The sequence below is a fragment of the Melospiza melodia genome, chromosome 1 (genome assembly GCF_035770615.1).
Source record: "Melospiza melodia melodia isolate bMelMel2 chromosome 1, bMelMel2.pri, whole genome shotgun sequence".
Lineage (NCBI taxonomy): Eukaryota > Metazoa > Chordata > Aves > Passeriformes > Passerellidae > Melospiza > Melospiza melodia.
The window spans coordinates 26,596,690-26,617,817 of NC_086194.1; the positions used below are offsets into that span (position 1 = coordinate 26,596,690).

Genomic DNA, 21,128 nt, shown 5'->3' on the forward strand with positions numbered 1-21,128 from the left:
GGACTTGTGATTTTGCAAGTCTTTTAGGAGGGGAGGAGTTTAGCAAACTTGAGTGACACTGAATGAAGGCTATTTATGGAGAATGCCTCCTTAGCAGTTTTGGGGTTTAACAGTTGCCAAAGAATCACACTGAACTGCATCAGGAACCTAAAAAAAATTCCAGATTTGCAACTCCTCCCCAAAATCCAACAATAGCGAATTTTGAAAATGTTGGTCTTTAACTGCCCTCAAAATTTAGCAGTAGACCAATTAGGTAGAGTACTTCTGTTATTGTTTTTTAGTTGCAAAAATTAATATTCCCTTCCCCCTCTGACAGCAGACATGTCTTCCTCTATTAGTCATTCAGGCATCACCACTAAGGATTCAAAATTAGATAACCTTCTTCAAAAAGATATATTATTTAAATTATAAAGATGTATGCTGAAGTTTAATATACTACTAAAAGAATGCCTTTCCTTACAGCTCACAAAGAAGTGGTTAGGATAAATGGCATCCTTATTGCTTCTTAATTATGCCCTCCTTGGAAGAATCAAAACCATGCTTCATTGTCACTCATTAGGTAACCCCTTCGAGGAAACCTCATACCTTCCTGAACTTTTCCATCTGCTTATAAAGATCTGGATCCAGCTCCTGAGACACATCTTTCATCCAGAGCAGAGCTCCTCTGTACTCAGTCCGGTACTGCTCCATCCTGTTCACCGTCAGCCACGTGTCTGAGATGGCCCTGTATCTGAAAGTCTCCACTTCTTGATACAACCTACTGAGAGGGACACGGAGTGCTAACCTGGGAAGGCATGGAGCAAAGAGAGGAACACCTTAAACATGTTGTTCCACAAAGGATTAATACAACTCCTGACAGTTTACTCTTCTATTCAAATAGCAACTTTTCAATTACACATGTGAGTGGAAAAGAAACCTCTTCTACTGTGCCTATGTATTTTAGGTTGACCACTTGTATGTTATTACCATTCCTCTTCATAAGTTTCATTTAGCAACTATAAAAATATACCCAAGGTAATTTATTACTGGAAAAGTATTACAGATGTATCAGGAATGTCATGCTAAACATCACAAAAAGTACTTCCATTAGTCTTTTAAGTCTTCAAATATAAATGTAAATAAATAATTCATCTGTCAGGTAGATAATTATCTGAGGTTTTCTTATTTTTTTTTTTTAGTAACTGGAACAATTTCTTTGAAGGACATTATCTTTTCTTTTGGAAGATTCAGACATTTATCTAAATGTTTCTTCTGACAACCACACTTTGGAAAGGCAGTAGGAGACACTGTTGTCCCCCCTATGCCATCACTTCAGCTCCTAATGGGATCTCAACACCCGACAGGATTATTCCTTTTGCTTTGCTTCCTCCTGCTGCTTCTGCTTCCCTCTTGGCTTCCAGCAGCACCTCACTGGAATGGGTTCAATCAGCCCCACACCAGCACAGAGATAGTTAAATGTGCAGGAAGTCCCTTGGCATAAGAGAATTTCTAATTTTGGCTCCAGTACCCCAAGATATGTTGTCTTGATCTCCAGCTAATGAGCTAGCTACAAGCATGAAACATCAATAAAAGCAGTCCCAACTTCAACAAGAGTTTGAGGATAGCTCAAAAGAAGAAAGACAAATGGTTTTGTTTTAAATGTGAATTTATCTGAAAAGATGCCTTAAAAAAGTACTGGGTCAGAGCTATATTAATATGTGAATTCAATGTGACTTTTTTTTTTCCATGATGTTTTTTCTCATTCCACAAATTCATACCCAGATATCCAAAAGAAAGTTTAGTTTATGTAGATATGCATTGAGATTTTGTCTATTAACAGTTATGCTTCATAAAGGAGCAAGCCATCAGCACTTTTGCTCAAAGGTGCTTTACAAGTGCCTTAATGATCCCAATCATGACTGCTACTGGAAGTGCTAATGACCAAACTCTAGCCCAAGATAATAAACATATGAAATTCTCAGTGCTCTATATGCTGTGCTTCATTTTGAGCCAAACAACTGCACTGTTAAGACAAAGCCAGAAAGTATCATAGTAGTTGAAAGCCCTCCAAAATCCTGTAAAACATAATGGAATAGAATCTTCCTTTGTGAGTGATGGTGATTTTCATCCTTTCATAGTCCTAATGCTGTGAAAAAGAGCATGACAATACTTACAATGACATCAGGTATTGCTATTTTTAAACTCCTAGAGCAAACACCGGGTCAGGGACACATGAAGGACTCCAGTTAACAGCAGGTGTTAGTGTGTTTGTGAGTCCATCTGGATTCCTTGCCTTTTACTTGCCCCTGCACAACCTACATGAGCTCTGTAGGGATCTGGGATCTTGTCTCAGGGGAACTTTACACTGAAGTTCAAGCAGAAGATGGCATTCAGACTCCTCCTTTCTCTTCCAACTAGTTGAGGTATGAGACCCGATGGCCCAGAAAAAAGTATTCCCTTACTCATTCCCTCCCTTGCAGGAACCAGACACCTCCACAGTGAGCTTGCTGCAGCACTTCTCTGCAGAGTGAGAACTGCTACCAACCAGGAGAGGGATCTGACATCATCTCCTTTACAACCCTACTGCTGGAGAAGCTCCAGTACAGCCTCAGAGACACTGAGCTGAACAGGCACAGGCAGGGGATCTGAAGACAGACATAGCAGGTCTATGGACAAAAAGCACCATCAGGCAAAATTCAAGAAGTCACTAATATTGCCAATATTACAGCAAATTTTGTCAATAATTTTCCTATCGATTGGTTCCTCACACATTTCAAATGGCCAAATAAATGATGACATTGGTGAATCAACTACCATTATCATAAGTACTATGCAAATCAGACAGAAATGTTGACCCATATACCTTTGCTGAGAAGAAAAGCAGAGGGCCTTTCCTGTAGCTTGCATCATTTTTCCTGCTCTTGTTTTATCCTGAGAACCCTGTGATCGAAGAAATTTCCCCAATTCATTTTCTTCCTGAGACAGAACTAACAAAAAATAAATGAGTTGTCAAATATGTTATTTAATTGGTCCCTAACAGCTTAAAAACCAGCCTACCATCAAACAGTTTTAAGTCACTTTAGGTCCAAGCAGCAAAGCAAAAATAAATAATTTCACAGGATTCCTGCATCTAGTAAACAGAAGACCTGGTTCATTTGAGACGCTTGCTGATATACTTAACAAAAATCACAAAATTCCATCAGAACCAAAAGACAACAGGAAAAATGGGCTATTTCTTTCTTACAAAGGAAAATCTGGGTTGGTTATATTACAAAAAGGGCTTTATTACATCTTGATTGCACTTAACTTTCAGTGTTGGGTTTTTTGGGTTCTGTCTGGTTTGGTAGGTTGGTTTTTAGTTCTTTTTTACCACTTGGATTGCCTCAGGTGATAGCATACTTTTATTGAAGCTAATTCCAAGTTGTACTAACCAAAACTCATTTACTTGCTTTTCTCTTACCATTCTTAATGCTTGACTACATAAAATTTCACATGACAAGTCTAGTACTTCATTTTAAAGAACATTTACTTTCAAATTACCTGGCAAGATTACTTCACAACTTGAACATTCTGTAATTCAAACACTGTATTTCAGCTACCTGAAACACATCTACCTCAAAGAAATTTTTTATTTTTTTAAACAGGAAGATGAAGCGGTTTTACATTGAATTGTTGACTGCTTCTAAACTGGGACCATGGATCACAGAGAACCTTACAAAAATATTTAATGATGCTCTCATCTCTTTGTCTTTTAAAGTGGCTATCTCCTATACTACCAATGTCAATCACTATCAAGAGGGAGAATGGCCTAAAACAATGAAGATGATAAGATGATCTCCTGAAGTCCTCTTGCCATTTTCCAAAATGCCAACAGCCAACTCCAGTGCAGACTCGGCACTCTTTGGTAGAGGATGCACATCTGCATCTGATGCAAATCTTGCCATCAGATTTCACCTGCCAATTCTTTAACTTGATACACTACTATTCTGTATTTCAATTTTACCTCCTGATTCTGAAACATTATCTCTGACTTTCTTTGGATAAAGAAACATGAAAGCCTCGAGAAAATGCAATTGAAGATTTACTGATTTCATAGCTGAACTCTCTCCTTCAGGCCAGAAATCAAATAATATGGACTGCAGACAACCTTTGGAGGACATTTAATACAACTTGCTGTTTGAAACTTCCCAAATCAGGTCCCCCATCTCTCACTAATGACTGTCACTAATTACTGTATGGTTTTTACAATCAAGTCAGCATGATCAAATTCATCATAATAGCATAGATTACTTGATTATAAAACTAGTAATAAGACAAAAACTCTTCATCAGCAATCCTGATTTAAAAAAAATAGCAAAACAAAACACTAAAACTGTTTAGAAAGGGGTTATGATTTCTAGACATGACACTTTTGAATTTGTCAACTAAGTAATGGGGGGAAAAAAACTAAAGAAAGCTTTCTCCAGTCATTATTGCTATCACGGCATCATATCAATAAAATGTCAGAACTGGGAAATCTTCAAACAAATAACCAAATTTGCATTCAGGTGTCTGCAAGGAACATTACTTTTGAACAGGATGAAACTAGTAGTTCTCTGCTTTCATTTTTACCTTTTCACTTGTTCAATGATTCCATAATGTAGACCTTCTTATCATTTTAACTACTGTGTTTGATCATACTTACAACAAATCCTTTTTTGATACAGTTCAATTGCTTTCAGCAACTCCATACACGTTCTTTGAATAGAATGGAACAGCTGATATTGAAACAAAATACACAAAAATTTGTCAAGCGTATGCAAGAAACACTGAGGAATAAAATACAAGAAAGACCTTAATTTTTCATAGAAATTATTATGGAGCATTCTTTTCTTCTTGAACAATGAGAAATATTTCTGGTATTTCCCTTATCAATTGTGCTCTTTTTTCAATTAAGTTTTTTACTGAAACTAAAGACTGACCAATCATAACCTTACAGAAGGAAAATAAAGAAAAAATAACTTTGGAAACAGGTCTGCAACAGTTGGTAGTTAACCAAAGGACTTGCGTTGGGTGTGGGTTTTTTTAGGTGATATCTTTGCATAGATATGAAGATGTACAAATCTGCTTCTAAAAACCTCAAGGTAGAACAGAGTTATCAAAATATTTATCAATCAGTCATTCTCACATGTGGGAATATGCATACTAAATTTTTCATAGACACTGTCAAGTCTAGTGGAACAAACTTGCATAGGTATGGCCAACACAGAAGGTTGTTGATTTAAACTGAAAGTTTTATTGGCATGTTGGAAACAAAGCAGCTTTCAAAGGAAGTAGAGGTAAAAAAAAAAGTCAGTCATGACTATATTTGGAGATTATTTCTAGGAAATCGAAAAATTACTACTCTCTCTGTCTGTCCATCTAAAACCTCCAGCCTGCAACTCAAATCTAAACTCTACCATATGAGGCATTACACAGCTAGAAGTAAAATAGACCACTGGCACAGTTAGCGCTTTCTGTCAAGGCTGTTCGACTACAAATTTACACAGGTCTTGTCTTTTCAACTTGCAAGTATGAGAATTTGTATGACTTGCAAGTGAGAATTTGTTCAAAACATACTTATTCCACTTGTGTGAACTTATTCCACTATTTCCAGCCCCACCTGAGCTAACAGAGCATGCTTCCTGATAAATCTGCAACACAGTAGACATGGTAAAAACTCAGGTATGTATTTATAAAATAGTGTTCCATACTTCCAGCTTGTTTTACATCAATACTCCTGATTTACAACCCATTGTGAAGACTCTGTAAGTAGAACCACTGGGTGATAAGTTATTGCTCTTGAGTTTGTTCTACTACAGCCTCCTGTATTTCAGCTAAAACCTAAATAAACTGAGAATCCTAAGTCAACATTTTTTTAAAGAAACTACAAGAAAGCCAGTAAAGCAAAACATTTACCATCATGCAAGAAAACAACACAAACAGAACTTACATGGACATTAACTGGCTTATCACACTTCCATAGTACACCCTCTATTTTTTGCTTTGTCTCAAAAACATTCTAGGTCTTAATTTTGTAGAACTTTAACCTATTTTTTCCCCCTCAGTGGAGTTGAGGATACTGACAGTGGGACTGTATTTGTCACACAGCAGGATTCCTTCTCTTGGTTTTATTTTTAAGACTTTCAGAGGCTTCTTTTGACATGTCAGAACCCACTAATCTGCTCGAAACCTTCAGAGTAGAATGCACTGTGCACCTTGCTCCTGGGCATATTGAATGTTTTTCTGGTATATGTGGTATTTCATACTTGTATTAAAAAATGTCATTTGTATGCTCAATAAAATACTTTTAGGAAAAAACCAAACCAAATCACCTTAAACTGACATAGGCAAAGGATAATCTCCTGACTCCTCTGCTAACAAAAGGAGAAAATCTGTCCCTAAAATATGAAAATAAATCTGAGATATGTTCAGTTTCAAACAAAGTTAAAGGGACATAGGGTTTTGTGTTCCTAAATTCCCCTATATTCTCTGAATTTACACAGATACTTTTGTCAGAATCTGGAAGAGCTAATACATGAAAATTATAAAAATGTATGTATGTAATTATATCCTACATGCACACATGTTAAAGGCTTGGTGGAAATGAAAATACTTTAAAAATTAACAAGTAGAGAACAGACATTATGTAAATATTACAAACCTCTAGTTTTGCATCCAGATCTGCATCTGAAGCAACAACATGCTCATCTTCTTTTTTTCCTGTAACTTTTATAAGGGTTTGTTTTGTTTTCCAGTATTTCTGTTGCATTTTATTGACCACAGATTTTTCTTGGCTTTGAGCATATTGATCATAAAATTCTCTTGGATAGTTGCTAGAATATTAACAAACAAAATTTAAAACTTCAATTGGATACTTTAAAGATAACTCTAACACAATTAATACATTTCCATTAAGAGTATTGCATTTGCATGCCAACACACATATAACATGCAGTTCCTCATTATGCATTAATAACAAAGCAACTAAATTACTGTATTTCCCATCCTACTCTGAAAAAAAGTACACTGATTTCAACTTGAATATCTTAACCATGCAGTACTGCCTAATAAACAGCCTCAAAGAATTCCCCCCAAGGCATTAGGAAAGGATTTCTAGCCCATGGAATTAACTTTTTATTTTGTATAATTAATAGAATTGAGTTTCAAGTGAACTAGCAGAGTTGCTCAAGCAGGTAGCAATTTTCATGCCATTTCAGCACTGTTGGGATTTGACACAGCTCATTTTATGAATGGGATTAGACTACTTCCTGCCCTCCTTTTTTTTGTAACTGAATAAAAAAAAGAATCAGAAAAACACTCATCTCTTTTGAGCATGCTATGTGAAAGACTGATATCTCACATCTCTCTTTATACAATGGACTACATGACAACTGTGGGTGTATAACAGGTAACTTTTTCTTTCAAGGATTATTTCTCACTGACAAATAATTCTGCATTCCTGCAGCAGACCTAATAAAAAGTGCAATATATAAATTCCATATTCCACAATATTTAAGCCATACCCAGACAGCTTAATAGAAAATATAGCTTTACCACGAAATTTCAGTGTCTTTCAGGAAGTGTTACTCCATTATTAATTTGTGCAAAACTACATACATTTCCCCCTATATGCATATATAAAAAGCTGGAGTAGTCTTTCAGCTTTTTAGAACTAAAAAGTGGTTGCTAAACACTGCTATAATTGGATGCTTCACAAAACTTAAATAGGTTGAGTTTCTTTTGAGAAGACACTGTACACCTGGAGTGTTAAACTGGAGTTCATTAGTGAGATATTGACCCCTAGTTCTGTTCACAACACACAGATTGCTCAGAGATGCTACCCCAAGAGTTCTTCAGACCCAACATACACATCAAGTCATGTATGGAGACGTGTGTCCCTGCCCATGGCAGGGGGTTAGAACCAGGTCATCTCTGAGGTCCCTTCCAACCCAGGCCACTCAATCATCCTATGACCCTCTGATTATATGTATCATATGTATATAGATAGATAGATAGATAGATAGATAGATAGATAGATAGATAGATAGATAGATAGATAGATAGATAGATAGATGTATATCTATACATTTGCTGTGAAGCAATACAGCCATTCTGAAAAAACAAGCCATTGGTACACACTCCCCAAAAGGGAACCACATCTACCCTACACAGTCACTAGTGACACAGTTTAACCTGAAAAGGAAAATTTTTTCACAGGCTTACATTACTTGCTTTAGTTACTTTTAATCAGTGAGTTAGGTGACAGCACCTTAATTACCAAAGAGATGTAAGAAATTAAACTGGAAGTGAGCAGAGATATCATTTTAAAAAGCACTTATACAGAGCACTTCATGGCTTCTTCACCAAACTTGAAAAGCAAAGATATTTATCCATTTAATTCTACACAAATATTAGTTCCAAGAGTTTAATTTATTAATTAAAATTAAAATAAAGGTATTTTGATGCTACAGCAAAAAATAAAAAACACGTACAAAACATACCGCATTTTATTTGGAACTCTGTATAAACAAGCCATCACACACACTGACAACAGACAACCTATCAAGTTGGGTGAATATTATATTGATCTGATACAGGCTGCACCTTTAAAATACCAAAGTTACTACCTTTAATGAATAAAAAAACCCTCCTGTATTATGAGAAAACATAATATGAGAGTTTAATAAAAATAGCATTACTTCAATAATAATTAAAAATACCCATCAAACTTCTCACAAGGTATTATAAAGGCCTTAGCTGCCTGGCTAACTGTGTGTTTCTGCTACAGCAGTGAAAATAACTGAGATCTCAGTAGTCAAGTGAAGAAAACACCATAACTCATCTGATGTTAACCAGCTACTAATATAAGGTCACAAAAAGATTAGAAAAAGTGCGGGGATTAATACAGATTCCTGAATTATGAGACTGATGAACAAACTGAACAAATCACCATACAAACACTATTAGCTCTTTAGAATAAAAAATTATCAAGATGCTTACTATTTATGACCTTCCATGATTCTTGTCTTCTTCAGACACCTAAATAAGAAATGTTCAGTTAATACAAGTATCTGTAATTCTTAGATAAAACACTAGAAATCCTATATCTTTTCCCTCAGAAAATTAATATGCTGCAGCATCTTGTTTACCATATTACAAAAGAAAACTCTTCAATCTGTGAGCCAAATGCCTTCCTTGTGTACCACAATTCTCCTGAAAACCCATTACAAATGGATTTAAGTGCTGCCAATCCTTCTATGTTAGCAAGTTTTTCAAGCAAAAGCATATTTACCAGGCAAAAATTCAGTGACTTTTTATGAGGCATGCCAAAATTGTTCACGCTAGGCATCACCCTCAGTCAAGCTTTTTTCCTACAAGTTTTAGCCACAACAAAATTCAATTACTTTTTAACCTTTTTTTTTCTGCCTATATCCCACTGACCTATTTTTCTAAAACACTAGTTACATCATGTCTCGAGTCAGAGATGTGAAATTTAACAACCAGATGGTTTTTCTATGAGGGACACCGCAGATCCTGAGGACAGAATATGATTTATAGGCATTAGAACTTTAGATTTTTTAAGTTACCATCTCCAGCATGCACCTAATGGCATGCACATAATTTCCCACCAGTACCTGAGCATGCTCCTTCCAGGCCAAATTTAACAGCCAAGCCAGATAATCATAAACAACAAGCACCAGGCTTCTCCTCTGCTGCTTTCAGAGAGGACTGGCACATGGCTAACATGGGAATGGAGGCACTGCAGCAGGATCTGGATGGGACCAAAATGAAGCCAGTGAGATGGGTGGTGCTGCTGGGGAATGGACTCCAGCAAGGAGACGCACAGAATGAATACAGCAACAGGCTCCACTAAGGTATGAAGCTGACTGACTGAGAAAACAGTAATGGAAAAAGGAGTTAGGGAGGTAACAGTGCTGAAACTGAACTTTGGCTCTAATCCAAGTAAGAAAGAAAAGGGGCTACAAAGGGGAGTCGTCATGTTGGAAACTAGCACAATACTGCATTCAGACAGTGTGGTTAGCACTGGAGAGGCAAAGGGACTGGAACAGATTGCAGGAACCCAAACAAGGCAATGCAAACAACCTGGATGCTTCCTGCAAGCATAAAGCACATGCACTTCCATTTGGAGCTGAATGGAGCCAAATCTCAGATTTCTGAGCCTAACCTCTCTGCTGTCAGTACCTGTGAAACTTGCTGGCAAAGATCCAGGAGATACTGCAAGATTATATCAGAGCAGGAATTTCGCCTGAATTGGAAATTTTGTGAAATGTTCTTAAGCACTGCAGGAGAGACCACAAGAAAATTAATAACTCTGTCTTCAGACCAGAGTTCAAATGTAAGGGTCAACAGCTAAAAAAGGAGGAAGAAAGAATCTTTTCAGATTGTTGTGTTAAAGAACCATTGAGTCAGACAAGATACAGAATGGACTGCTGTGCTGTTCTTTCTAGAGCCATAGGCACAGACACTACTAACTAATTTTCTAATGCCTTTATATTCTTGACTTCACTGTTTTCACACTGGTCCTCCTTAAGTCAACTGTGGGGGTGTGTGTGTGTGTGAGATAAGACCACAGGATTTAGCTTGTATACACAAGCTTGTCCATGACTCAGTTATTCAGCAGCACACTTGGTTTGACAGGAAGCAAAGAACAGCCTGTCCAGGTGGACTAACACGTACATCACTTGGAACAAAGTTTAAGCAACCAGTATGGGGAAAAGGTGCAAGGCACTGACCTTATTCACTGTACACATCCACCTGCTTCTTCTGGAAACCACTGTCCCTACAAAAAATAAATAGGGTCATGGTGAAACAGTTGTTATTTGCAATACAGCTCATGCTCTCTCTTCCTAAACATCTGACCTCACCTTCTCACTCTGACATCTTCCTAGGTATACTCTTCCAGGTCCTACATAGCACCCTTATGCCCTGAGGATATTCTTTGTGGGAGTTTTTACATTCAAACTGGACAATATTTTCATGGTATGAAAATGAGGGCATGTATTCTCTGTTCTGCTGTGTGATGGGATGGCATTTGGGGCTACAAGACCTGCTGGGATGGTGTCCTATGGCCAATTAGGGTGGAAGAAAACAGAAATGGAGCCTTACCTACCCTGCCTGCTGGAAATGGCTCCTGGCATGTGATTATCATCCAAAACAGGCCAGGAGGGAAAAAGGTCCCAGAGAGTTCTAGATAGTATAGATAAAAAGCATGCCAGGGACATTGCTGTAATTAAGCAGTAGCAACAAGCAGCAGCCCAGGACACAAACTCAATCCCTGTGCCCATTTTATTTCCAGTATGGAGCTGACTTTTGGTCATAAATGAGAATTCAGTTTGCAAAGACAGCTTAGTAAGTACTAGCATCAAAAAAACAGAAATGTAGTTGCTAAAAAAAAGTGCAGTGAATTGTCTCTGAAGTAATTTAACAGGGCCATAATTTATTTATATAATCTCTTACTTCATGTGTTATTATTGTCTGTTCCAAGTCCTGGAACCAAAAAGGGTTAAGATACTGGTTCAGCTCTAACAAAGGACACTATTAAAAGCATAGCTGAAAGCAGTGAGATTTTTAAAAAGAAATATTGAAATCTAAGTCTAGTCTCAAAAAGTGAGAGATACTAATAAGAGGGGACTGGAAATAGCCCAGGGAAGTATCCAAGAATTAAAAGGAACATTTAACAGTCATGTAAAGAAGAATCCCTACAGCCACAAAATGCTGGTTTTGAGGCTGCAGAGAGAGACCAAGAATGAGCACATAATCTCTCATTACTTCAAGTTTTGAATGCTTATGCCTTTGAAGAACAAGACAAATGTCCCAAACAGAAGTAACAAGCCAGCTGGTCTTTGCCAAAATTGACTACAATAGATGCACATGACACTAACTTGAATCTACCAATACTCTCTCCAAAAATTGCAGTCAAATTTAAAATTAACCCATGTTATCATACAGTGTTAGATATAAAAATAAGCTTTAGTTGCCACAAGGAGTTGATGTAATGGACTTTTTTTGCTTGTTTTTCTTCTCAGTGTATTAAAACAAACAAACAAAGATATAAGTTTCAATAAACAGTACTATCCTGACAATGATTAACAAAATTAAAAAAAAAAAAAATCACCTCCCTATGGGAAAGCATTTGTATTGGGAAGTTTCCATGATATTTGACAATAAAGAGTTTGACAATAAAGAGTGGCATTTATATTCCTATTGAGAATCTTCTGATTCTCTATATTCACCAAGACCACTTGAATACATATGTAATTTTTTCTGTGCAAATAGGAAAATGCTTTCACAGTGTTTTGTGTGATTTGAATTGCAGCATATGCTAGGATTACCCTCCAGCTCATGCTCTGTACCACATTTGTACAAGCTTGCTTCTCTTTTTTAGCTTTAGTATGTTTTGCTGCAGCATAAGTTGTCTGGTTTCCCAAGAGCTAAACAGCTTTATGAATAATCTTTAGATTCTACTTGCATAAGAAAAAGATGGTATGAGTGCCTTCTCTCCAACAGCTACATTGATAATAAACAAGTGTGTATATCAGTGTCACTCACATTACTTCTCTTTTTCAGTAAGCCTAAAAGTAAGAAGTGTCACATGGCATGGTAAAGTTCAAATCTTAATACTTTCCTAGGTTATAAGGAAATCAGTTTAAAACCCAGCTCAACAAACAAAACACCCTTAATTCAAGTATCTCTTCTTGCCTGAGCATTGGTTACCTAGCTCTTACTGTGCTCTTAGCTCAGACAACTGATTACGTAGAAAAATATCAGCATGCAGAGGCATCAAACAGGAATCTTTTCAAGTCTGAAGACTGTATGTAAAACAAACTGTTGATCTAATCATAGCTTCTCAGAACAAAAAGAGGAGCTGAAATCCTTGCAAAAACATTATAAATCCTGATGTACAGAGTAAATCTAACAACCGAAGATGACCTAGCAGCTATGTAGGAAGGCAGAAGATTGAACAACACATTCTTTTGAGATACATCCAGAAACAAGGAAAGGGAACTGAACAAACAACATAGCAAAATTCAGCAACCCTTATGTGAAGGAAATATGTTCATCAAAACACACAGAAGAGTCTGCACTTTCACTGACAGAACTGTCCTGAGTCTACTGCTCTTTCAAAGCAGAGAATATGTTCTGTGGCTTCTCAAATCCTAACAGATTCTCCACATCCTAAAGTCCTTCCGACTTATAACTTTCAAATATGGCAGAATCATGCACTGCTGTTGACTTACGTCAACAGTTTTATTAAAATGAATAATCTTCCAAGAAACTTTTAATACAGTAATAGTACAGTGGTGCTAAGTAACAACAACAAAAAAGAAGGAATTCCATATATAAAAATTAAGACTGATAGTTTCATTTATGTAAAATACTTTGAAGGGAAGAAAATGTGCCTAGGTGAGGGAATCAACGCCATCTGTGCCTCCAACAGCTCTTGGCTGACAACCTATCTCCTCCACTCTGCTCCCTGGAAGCTGTGATCAAGCTGAACCAAGTAAATGGGTCTGCAAAACAAGATGCAGTCTCACTGCAAGATGAAGACTAGACGGTACAGTTTTATCTTCTCTGGGGTGTCTACAAACACAGAGACCAGGAGCTACAAATGGTGTTTCGCTTTGCCTTTCCCAAGCAAAAGGGAATATAACAGCCTGCAGATCCAAACTATCCACACTGTCAATGCAGGAACAGAGTGAAAACTGAAGTCTGGGTCTTTCAGCATCAAGATTACACAGAAGACATAGAAACATTCCTACTCTTAAATACAAGAACAGCTACCACTCTAATTCAGCTAAAATGATTCTAGAGTTCAAGGTATATCTATGACAAACGACAAGATTTAATTTTTCCTCTAAAGCTCTTAAGTCTCAATATTGATGCTCTAATCCTGCAGAATCATCCATGCTTAGCTTCAAATCCAGGAGTCTTCTTGTTCTGTTAGACTACTCACTGATGTACTAGTTTATTTATTCAAAAAGTTTGCAAATTGGTCTGTAAGTGCTGCATTAGCAGTTCCTTCCAACCATTACAACTTTTTGTCTAATCCTTTGTCTCAGACTGATTCATAGCTGTGCTACTTATCCTTGAAAGTGTCTATCTTGGAGATTACCCACAAATTCTCAGGAGAAGAAATACAAGATTGCAGTATCAACAGAATTACTCTTTCAATCTATTTCAGGGATTGACACCTAGAAGGAATTTCATACATCCTTAAAAGAAGCACAAGATAAAAATGGCATCTGTTATACAGTGAAGGCTCCTGCTATATTCATACACCTGCGAGGTGCTGAGGGGGGAAAAAATCCTGTTTGACTGCAATTACCTAACTTTAGTGCCTAAATTACCATACAAGCTAAGTCCCTGCACAGATAGTGAGTACAACCTCCAAAGAGCTACACTGAGCACCTCAACCAAAGCCCCACCACTGCGCTCTGTGCACACAGAAATTATGCTTTTTGCATTAGGCAGCTGAACTACAAAGATAAATCCTGCTGTGAGAGCATTGCTCTATTCCCCTTCTTTTAGAGCTAGTATTTCATGGTGGTCTGCTGAATTACTGTAAAAAAAAAAAAAAAAAGTCAGCAGCATACTGATTAACACCATCCTTGGGACATGGCCACATCCCATTAAGTTCCCTGGAATCAATTTTCTCTTTCACTACAAACACTTCTGGAACTAACATTTCTGCCACAGTTACTGCCATTTCCTTCTCATATCTACCAAAGCCTATGAGACATCCCAGAAAACTAGACATTTATTAAATTTCATTTATTCATCTGTCTTGATCCTTCAAATAATTTAAACCCCCACCAAAGAATTAACCTACTCTACTGAGCCTGCTACCCCTGCCAAATTTGATGTGCAGAAAAATCCCAAGCACATACTTAAAACAACAGAAGTGTCAGAGAAATTGGAGTTTGTTCTCCAAGGAGGTAGTTTGACCCAACACAACACACCTTTGTTTTTCAAGCTAGTAAACTGAGTGGAGAACAATCCACAGTAATACCAGCAGGTGTCTTAAATGACTAAGATTGTGTGATTAAAGACTTGCACCGTAAGAAACCATGTACAAGGCATGAAGAAATCTGAATGTTTTGGGTCGTCTTTCTGTCATTTTGAAGCACTACCTAGGCACCTATCTGCACATAGTACCTCCAACCAAATGAGCAGCAGTACTACTGACACCTGTCTTTCACTCAATTTTACACTGGCTCTATTTAATACTCTGTGTAGGGCATGTATGGGTCACATCTATTGCAGAGAGTACTGTCAAGAGTCACTTTCTTCCAAAACACAATTGTTGCACTTCTAATTTCAGAACATACAATTAATGTGTGAATGAATTATTCTACTTAAGTTTCCAGTGTAGTCTAAAGAAAGGATGATATCTGGGGCCATGTTTCTTATGCTGTCATTTAGTCTTTATTTTTCTATTCCCAACTCTGATCTGTACACTTGGCAGACAAACTACATATTTACAGTTCGTTTATTGCTCCCTTATACCAAGAATTGAAGAGTATCAATCCATCTGAACCACTCACTCTGGTTTTCAGTACTTGAATGGTTACAAGTAATTTTTAGCCAACCTGAAAAAGCAGGAATTTGGCACTGTCAACATGTTTGTTAAAACTTATTTTTGCCCCCATAAAGTGCGAGGATCAACTCAAGAGTTAGTATTCCTCTCTAAAAAAATAATTTTGTGTCTATTTTGGTACGTTATATCTGTCATATAATTCCATAAACTATCAGATCAAACTTACAGGCATAAAATGATCATCTTTCTAGAGCATAAATGCACTGAAATTATACTTGGAACTGGGTTGGGGGTTTTCTTGTTTGTTATTTTTAAACAGCTGAGAACAAAAAATTCCTAAACCCAGTGGATTCTCAAAACCACTGATAACAATGGCACATGAAGTCACAAGATGTACATGTACAGTACATATAGTCTCAGAACAAAATATTTCAAATAAATGCTGGTTGACTGCAAGATTGATGAGCAAACAACAGCACTTTCTAGATAAGTTCATTTGCACATAGAAATTTATCATTTGCACAAAGATATTTAATCACACAAAAATTAAATTTTAAATTCCTTTTTCAGATTATACTGGTTTTTCATCTGCTTATTGTGGAATAATGTAGGTACACTACATAGTATCAGTTTCCCCTCAGATAACATCTTTTACTTCACTAGTAAAGTGTTCCATTGCATTTGTGGAGACAGTGAGATTTGTAAGTACTACATGCATTTTATGAAAGAATAACTTGAGTATAAGTCATTGAATGGCAGGTCTAAGCTCACTGCAAATGAGCAAAACTGGGGATATTTACTGTGCAGTATTTAATCTTTTTCTAAACGCAGACTTGCTTTGTTTCTTTAAAATGACTATCAAATTGTTTCATAACACACATTTGTTCTCTTCATTTAAGAACTGCTACATGTAAACTTAATAGCTGAATATTATTAAGCAAAATATCATATGGAACATGCAGTGTACATAGACTATAAGAGACAAATTGCTCTTCTGATGCACTCTAGCTCTAGTAGTCAGCGTAGAGTCTTACTACTGGGAAACTTTCCTCTTGCAAAACTACGAGAAAAGTAGTGAATGGACCAAAAAACCCAAACCCATGAAACTCTTGCATGTACAGTATATTACATACAAACATATAAGGCTTTAGAACTTCAAACTAATGGCTCTCTTATTTAGATACCCTATTTACTGGCACAGTAAACCTCCTCACATTTCTGTCGCCCTCCTGCCTTTTCATCCATTCAGAAGCCAGAAGGCAATGCCATTTATACCCAAGGGGAAACAATGCTGGAGGAGGGAACACAAGAAAATAATTTTCTCCAGATTCCCTCAGAGATTATTCCACATCTGTGGATAAGAGATTCGATTAACAAAACAGCTTCACCATGCACAGCAAGAACAATGCAGGGCGATCTCCTCGCACCGCCCTTTGAGTAAACACCACCAGCGCAGGCTACATGTTCTCAGCAGACACAGAGTCCACTCAACTTTTGTATTACTGCTCTCAGCAATATCCTGGCACACCAGCTGACTGCTCTTAGGGCAGTTGTGATCCCTATGAAGCCACTTGCAAGATGTACCCAAGTACTGTTTCAGTGACTTGGCACAGACAGTTCTCAAAGTTGACGCGAACAATTGCATAACCGGTCAAAACGCCCCTCAGTTTGCTGTGGCTAACAATAGCCACAGGAAAAAGTACTGTGAGACTGCTATTACTAACAACACTTAAAAGGTCAAATTTCTTGTTCTTGACTGTTTGGTTCTAACAAACTTCACTCTCTGTGATTTTGTATTTGTAATGTTTCTGCATCGTGGCGTAATTTTTGTCTCCAGAGTGATTTTATGGTTGAGAAGCAGCAAAAAATCTTGAAGAACAAACTACAGAGCAATACTCTTGGAGGTGATTTTGAAAAGAAAAGTATTAAAAAGTCTTTGAGAGCATTTTTTGTCTTCTTGTTTATTTGCGATATTAGCACATTTTTTTCTGCCAACTTGTACCAACAGCTTTCAACACTACTTGAAGCCTGAAAAGAGCTTTTATTATTAATTTCTTCAAGAAAAGATGATGTGAGAAATCATCAGAACAATTTAACAACTGTGTAAAGTATGGATAACAGAGAAAAACTGGCAAGATGGTTGGGCTTGAAACTCTACTAAGCCAGGACAAAACCCCCTAACTCTGTAGTAGGGTTCAACAGGAATTTTACTTTGCACTATGTGATCCCCTTCATCCCCCACTAATATAAACTTCTAAAAGAAAAATGTTAATGAAACCCCCCCCTTAAATAAACTCATAACTTGTCTGCTTGAATCTGCAGTTTATATTTAAATCTCAACTCCAACAAGCACAATACAAGAAAGCACCATTATCTAAAATGCATTTATTTTTTTTCTCAACTGAAGCAAATACCACTGACCAGCATCTAGATTCTTGAGTAAAGTGCTGGAACCTTTCTGGAAACAACAACGTTTCATGCATGACATTCTGACAGTGAAGAAACTTGAAAAACTCATGTAGACTGAGGTTTGGCACTACTTAACCACCCCACTATCTTCCAGTAGTGTGTCATGTGCAAAATGTGACTGGTTATACCAGTTATGGCAGTTCACTACTCAAAAGATCTCTGTGGCTTGACACTAAATTCCTCTTTCAGTGATATTAACATTAATCTTAAACTATTAAATTACTAAGTTTAAACCAACAGGCTGTTGAAACAGCAGTTAAAAAAACCCGATAAAGTCTAAACAAGATGTTGCTGGTTGTCATGCTAAGTACCAGTAAGAACTGCAACATCTACATCTGTGCCAGACAGCACTGTCAAGGGGTTCTTTCACTCCCTATTTGAGAATGCTACATAGACAAAGTGGAAAGAGTGGATTATCAAAAAATCAAGAGTGGATTATAAAAAAATCGGATAAAAGACCATAACCAAATGCCACCTGCACTGCAGATGCCAAAATCTAGCCCACTGTTTTCTCTGTCCAACAGTTTGGAAAAGTGATCAAACAGTTTTGTCCTTACAAGAGCAGAACACAAGAACAGTTTATTTCCAAGAAGTCTGAAACAAGGGCCACAGCTGCTTCCTGAGACTGAAATTAAATAAAATCTATCCAGAAACTGAAAGAAAGAGGATAACACAATTAAACATGGGGAGAACAAAAGCAAACAAACAGGTGTTTAATGGAAATAATAGGTCTTCTTGGTTTAAAGCAAGGCTTGTAGGCAGGAAGAAAATATCACAAACAATCAAACAGAAGAACAACTCCAATGCCAAGCTTCCAAATTACTACCACAATGTAACTTGGTGGTAGGGGGTTAAAGGATGTAACTGTGAGATTACCAGAGTCAATTTCACATTTACACCTCTAAGTCAAGCCTGCATTACTGCTTTAAGAGGGGTCACACAGATCCTTGAGGCTAACAGCTTTACACAAAACAGTGTGAAACAGAAGACTTATTTACATATGGCACTGAACAAATACATCATGACATTGACAAATAACACACTGCCCGTCACCCCTTTCTGCTGCTAAAAACCGACCTGATGTTTCAAGTAATATCCGATTTTTCTATTTTCTTCTAAAAGACTATAGCAGCTTTCGTGAGTCAGGTGGATGGACGTAAAATAAACCTGATTACCAGGATGAACCTTTCACAAATTGTAAGCTTTAAGCCGTAAACGTGGGATTCTTGAACTGCCATTTCACCAGCTGTCACTGCCTCGGGGCTGGTTCGATGTCTGACATTACCTGACCAGAGGATGCCCTGCCGCCCCTCTCCACCCGGCCGATCCCGGGAGGGTTCGGAGCGCAGCCGGGCAACCTGCGCCGAGCCGGCAGCCGAGCCGGAAACCGCCGCGGAGAGCCGGCCGTTTCCCTCCCCGCTTCCAGCGGGCGCAGCGCCAGCGAGGATGTACGGGAGGCACAAACGGATAAATGCAATAATCATGGCGAGACAACCGCACGGCAGGAGGGGGAACACAAGGCAAAAGGAGGAACAGATGCCATCTTGAGCCTCGGAAATGTCGCTCTGAACAGGTCCGCCCGTGGATACCGCGCTGACGGGCACCAGCTCCGCAGGCCCGGCGGCCGCGCCGCCTCCCTCGCCCCGAGCGGGGCGCCCGCGGGGGAGGCGGCGCCCACCCCGTGCTGGTACCCGCGGCACCGGCTCTCCCCGCCGGGCCCCAGGGCGGAGACCGGCGAGTCCCCCCTTCCCGCACTCACCTTGTGGAGGGAAGGGCCGAGCCGCAGGCGCCGCCGCCCCGCCAGGTGTTCCAGCGCCGCCGGCGTCAGCGCGGCCACCGGAGCCGCCTGTGCCGGCGCGGGCGCCCCCGCAGCGGGGCGGAGCCGCCGCCCGGCCCGGCCCAGCCCGGCCCCCGAGCCGGGAGGGCGCGGCCGCCAGGTCCGCGGAGCTCGGGCCGGCCGCTGCCCGGTCGTGGCCAGGGCAGGGAGGCGTTTCCTGCTGCTTTTCCTGCCGCGCTGTGAGGGAAGCAGTGGGAGAGTCACTCGGGTTGGGGCCCTCGTCACCGCCTCGACAAAGCATAAGCCCCGTGCCTCCGCCCCAGCCTGCTGGGGACCGCAGGTGTCCCGCGAGGAGCAGCAAGGAAATACTAAAATGTTTCTGTTGTCATAAATAGCTGCCATCGAGGAGTGGGAACTTGGAGGAAAAGGCCTTTTAACGTAGCAGGCAGGTGGCAGTGACGGAGGAGGGGGTCAGGAGAGCGTTGGTTTTGAGCTCATGTCGGAATTGGGTCATTGGGGTTGTGTGAGAGCTTTTTGAGTAAAGGAGGTGGATTTGAAGCTGATTTCAGAGCTTGAAATGGGGAGTTCACAGGTAGCATTTGAAAATGAAGTAAAAGGAGAAACGCAGAGCAGCGGTACCGTGTGAAAAACGATCCCACTTAAGTGGGGCAGTGTTACCTTACCGGCGTGAGAGAGCGGAGGTGCAAGCACCACGCAGGGCGTGAAAGCAGGAACGGAGAAGAAGAGGTTGGGTTGATGGGGCCCCAAAAAGGGTTGAGGAAGAGTGGACAAGAGGAAGCTGTGGAAAATGAAGAGAGGAGAAGAGTGGTTGTGAGGCTTCATTTTCTGAACGTTACAGAGATCCCAAGCACTCATGTCAGTGTCTCCATGTTTCTGTGAGGCAGAGCTGATCTATTTCGCTGGAAGTCACAGATCTAAGAGTAAAAGTAAGGTGTTTTCAACAACAGGGACTGTGCTGTGAGACAGTGACTGTGAAGAAGACTTGGGATCCTAAATGGGTAGAGAGCTAGGCATGCTATCCCTGAGCTCTGAAGAAATCCACTGGGATAATTTAACACTATAATGTGAGGAATTTCAGGTATAATTTGGGAGCTTGTTTAGTTTTGCTGTTTAGCATTAGTGTGACCACTAACAGCAGGTCATACCCCCAAGCATGGTGTATGTAGCACAGAGAGTGTGTTGACAAACAAGAATGTTTTTATGGCAGGAAATACAGGCTTGTTTCCCAGAACTACAGAAACCCTAACAGGATAGGTTTTGTGTTAAAGCAAAGTAACAGCAAGTAAATATTTTCATGCGAGA

General features: G+C 39.0%; 1 protein-coding gene across 5 annotated transcripts in view; it reads right to left on the reverse strand.

Moving 5' to 3' along the window:
- The window catches only part of ICA1 (islet cell autoantigen 1), a 65,117-nt gene extending 45,276 nt beyond the window's left edge, over positions 1 to 19,841 (reverse strand). For 3 of the 5 annotated variants that reach the window (XM_063152064.1, XM_063152059.1, XM_063152038.1), the window contains exons 1-6: positions 10,204 to 10,301; positions 9,001 to 9,039; positions 6,662 to 6,833; positions 4,664 to 4,736; positions 2,843 to 2,966; positions 586 to 784 (exon numbers count right to left, since the gene is read on the reverse strand). In XM_063152064.1, the coding sequence (XP_063008134.1) occupies positions 586 to 784; positions 2,843 to 2,966; positions 4,664 to 4,736; positions 6,662 to 6,833; positions 9,001 to 9,017 (585 nt within the window). In that variant the 5' untranslated portion in view covers positions 9,018 to 9,039; positions 10,204 to 10,301. Of the gene's footprint in view, positions 1 to 585; positions 785 to 2,842; positions 2,967 to 4,663; positions 4,737 to 6,661; positions 6,834 to 9,000; positions 9,040 to 9,441; positions 9,535 to 10,203; positions 10,302 to 10,754; positions 10,802 to 19,787 lie in introns of those variants that run through there. The other 2 variants (XM_063152054.1, XM_063152046.1) reach the window with 2 other exon arrangements.
- Positions 19,842 to 21,128: the final 1,287 nt, after the last annotated feature.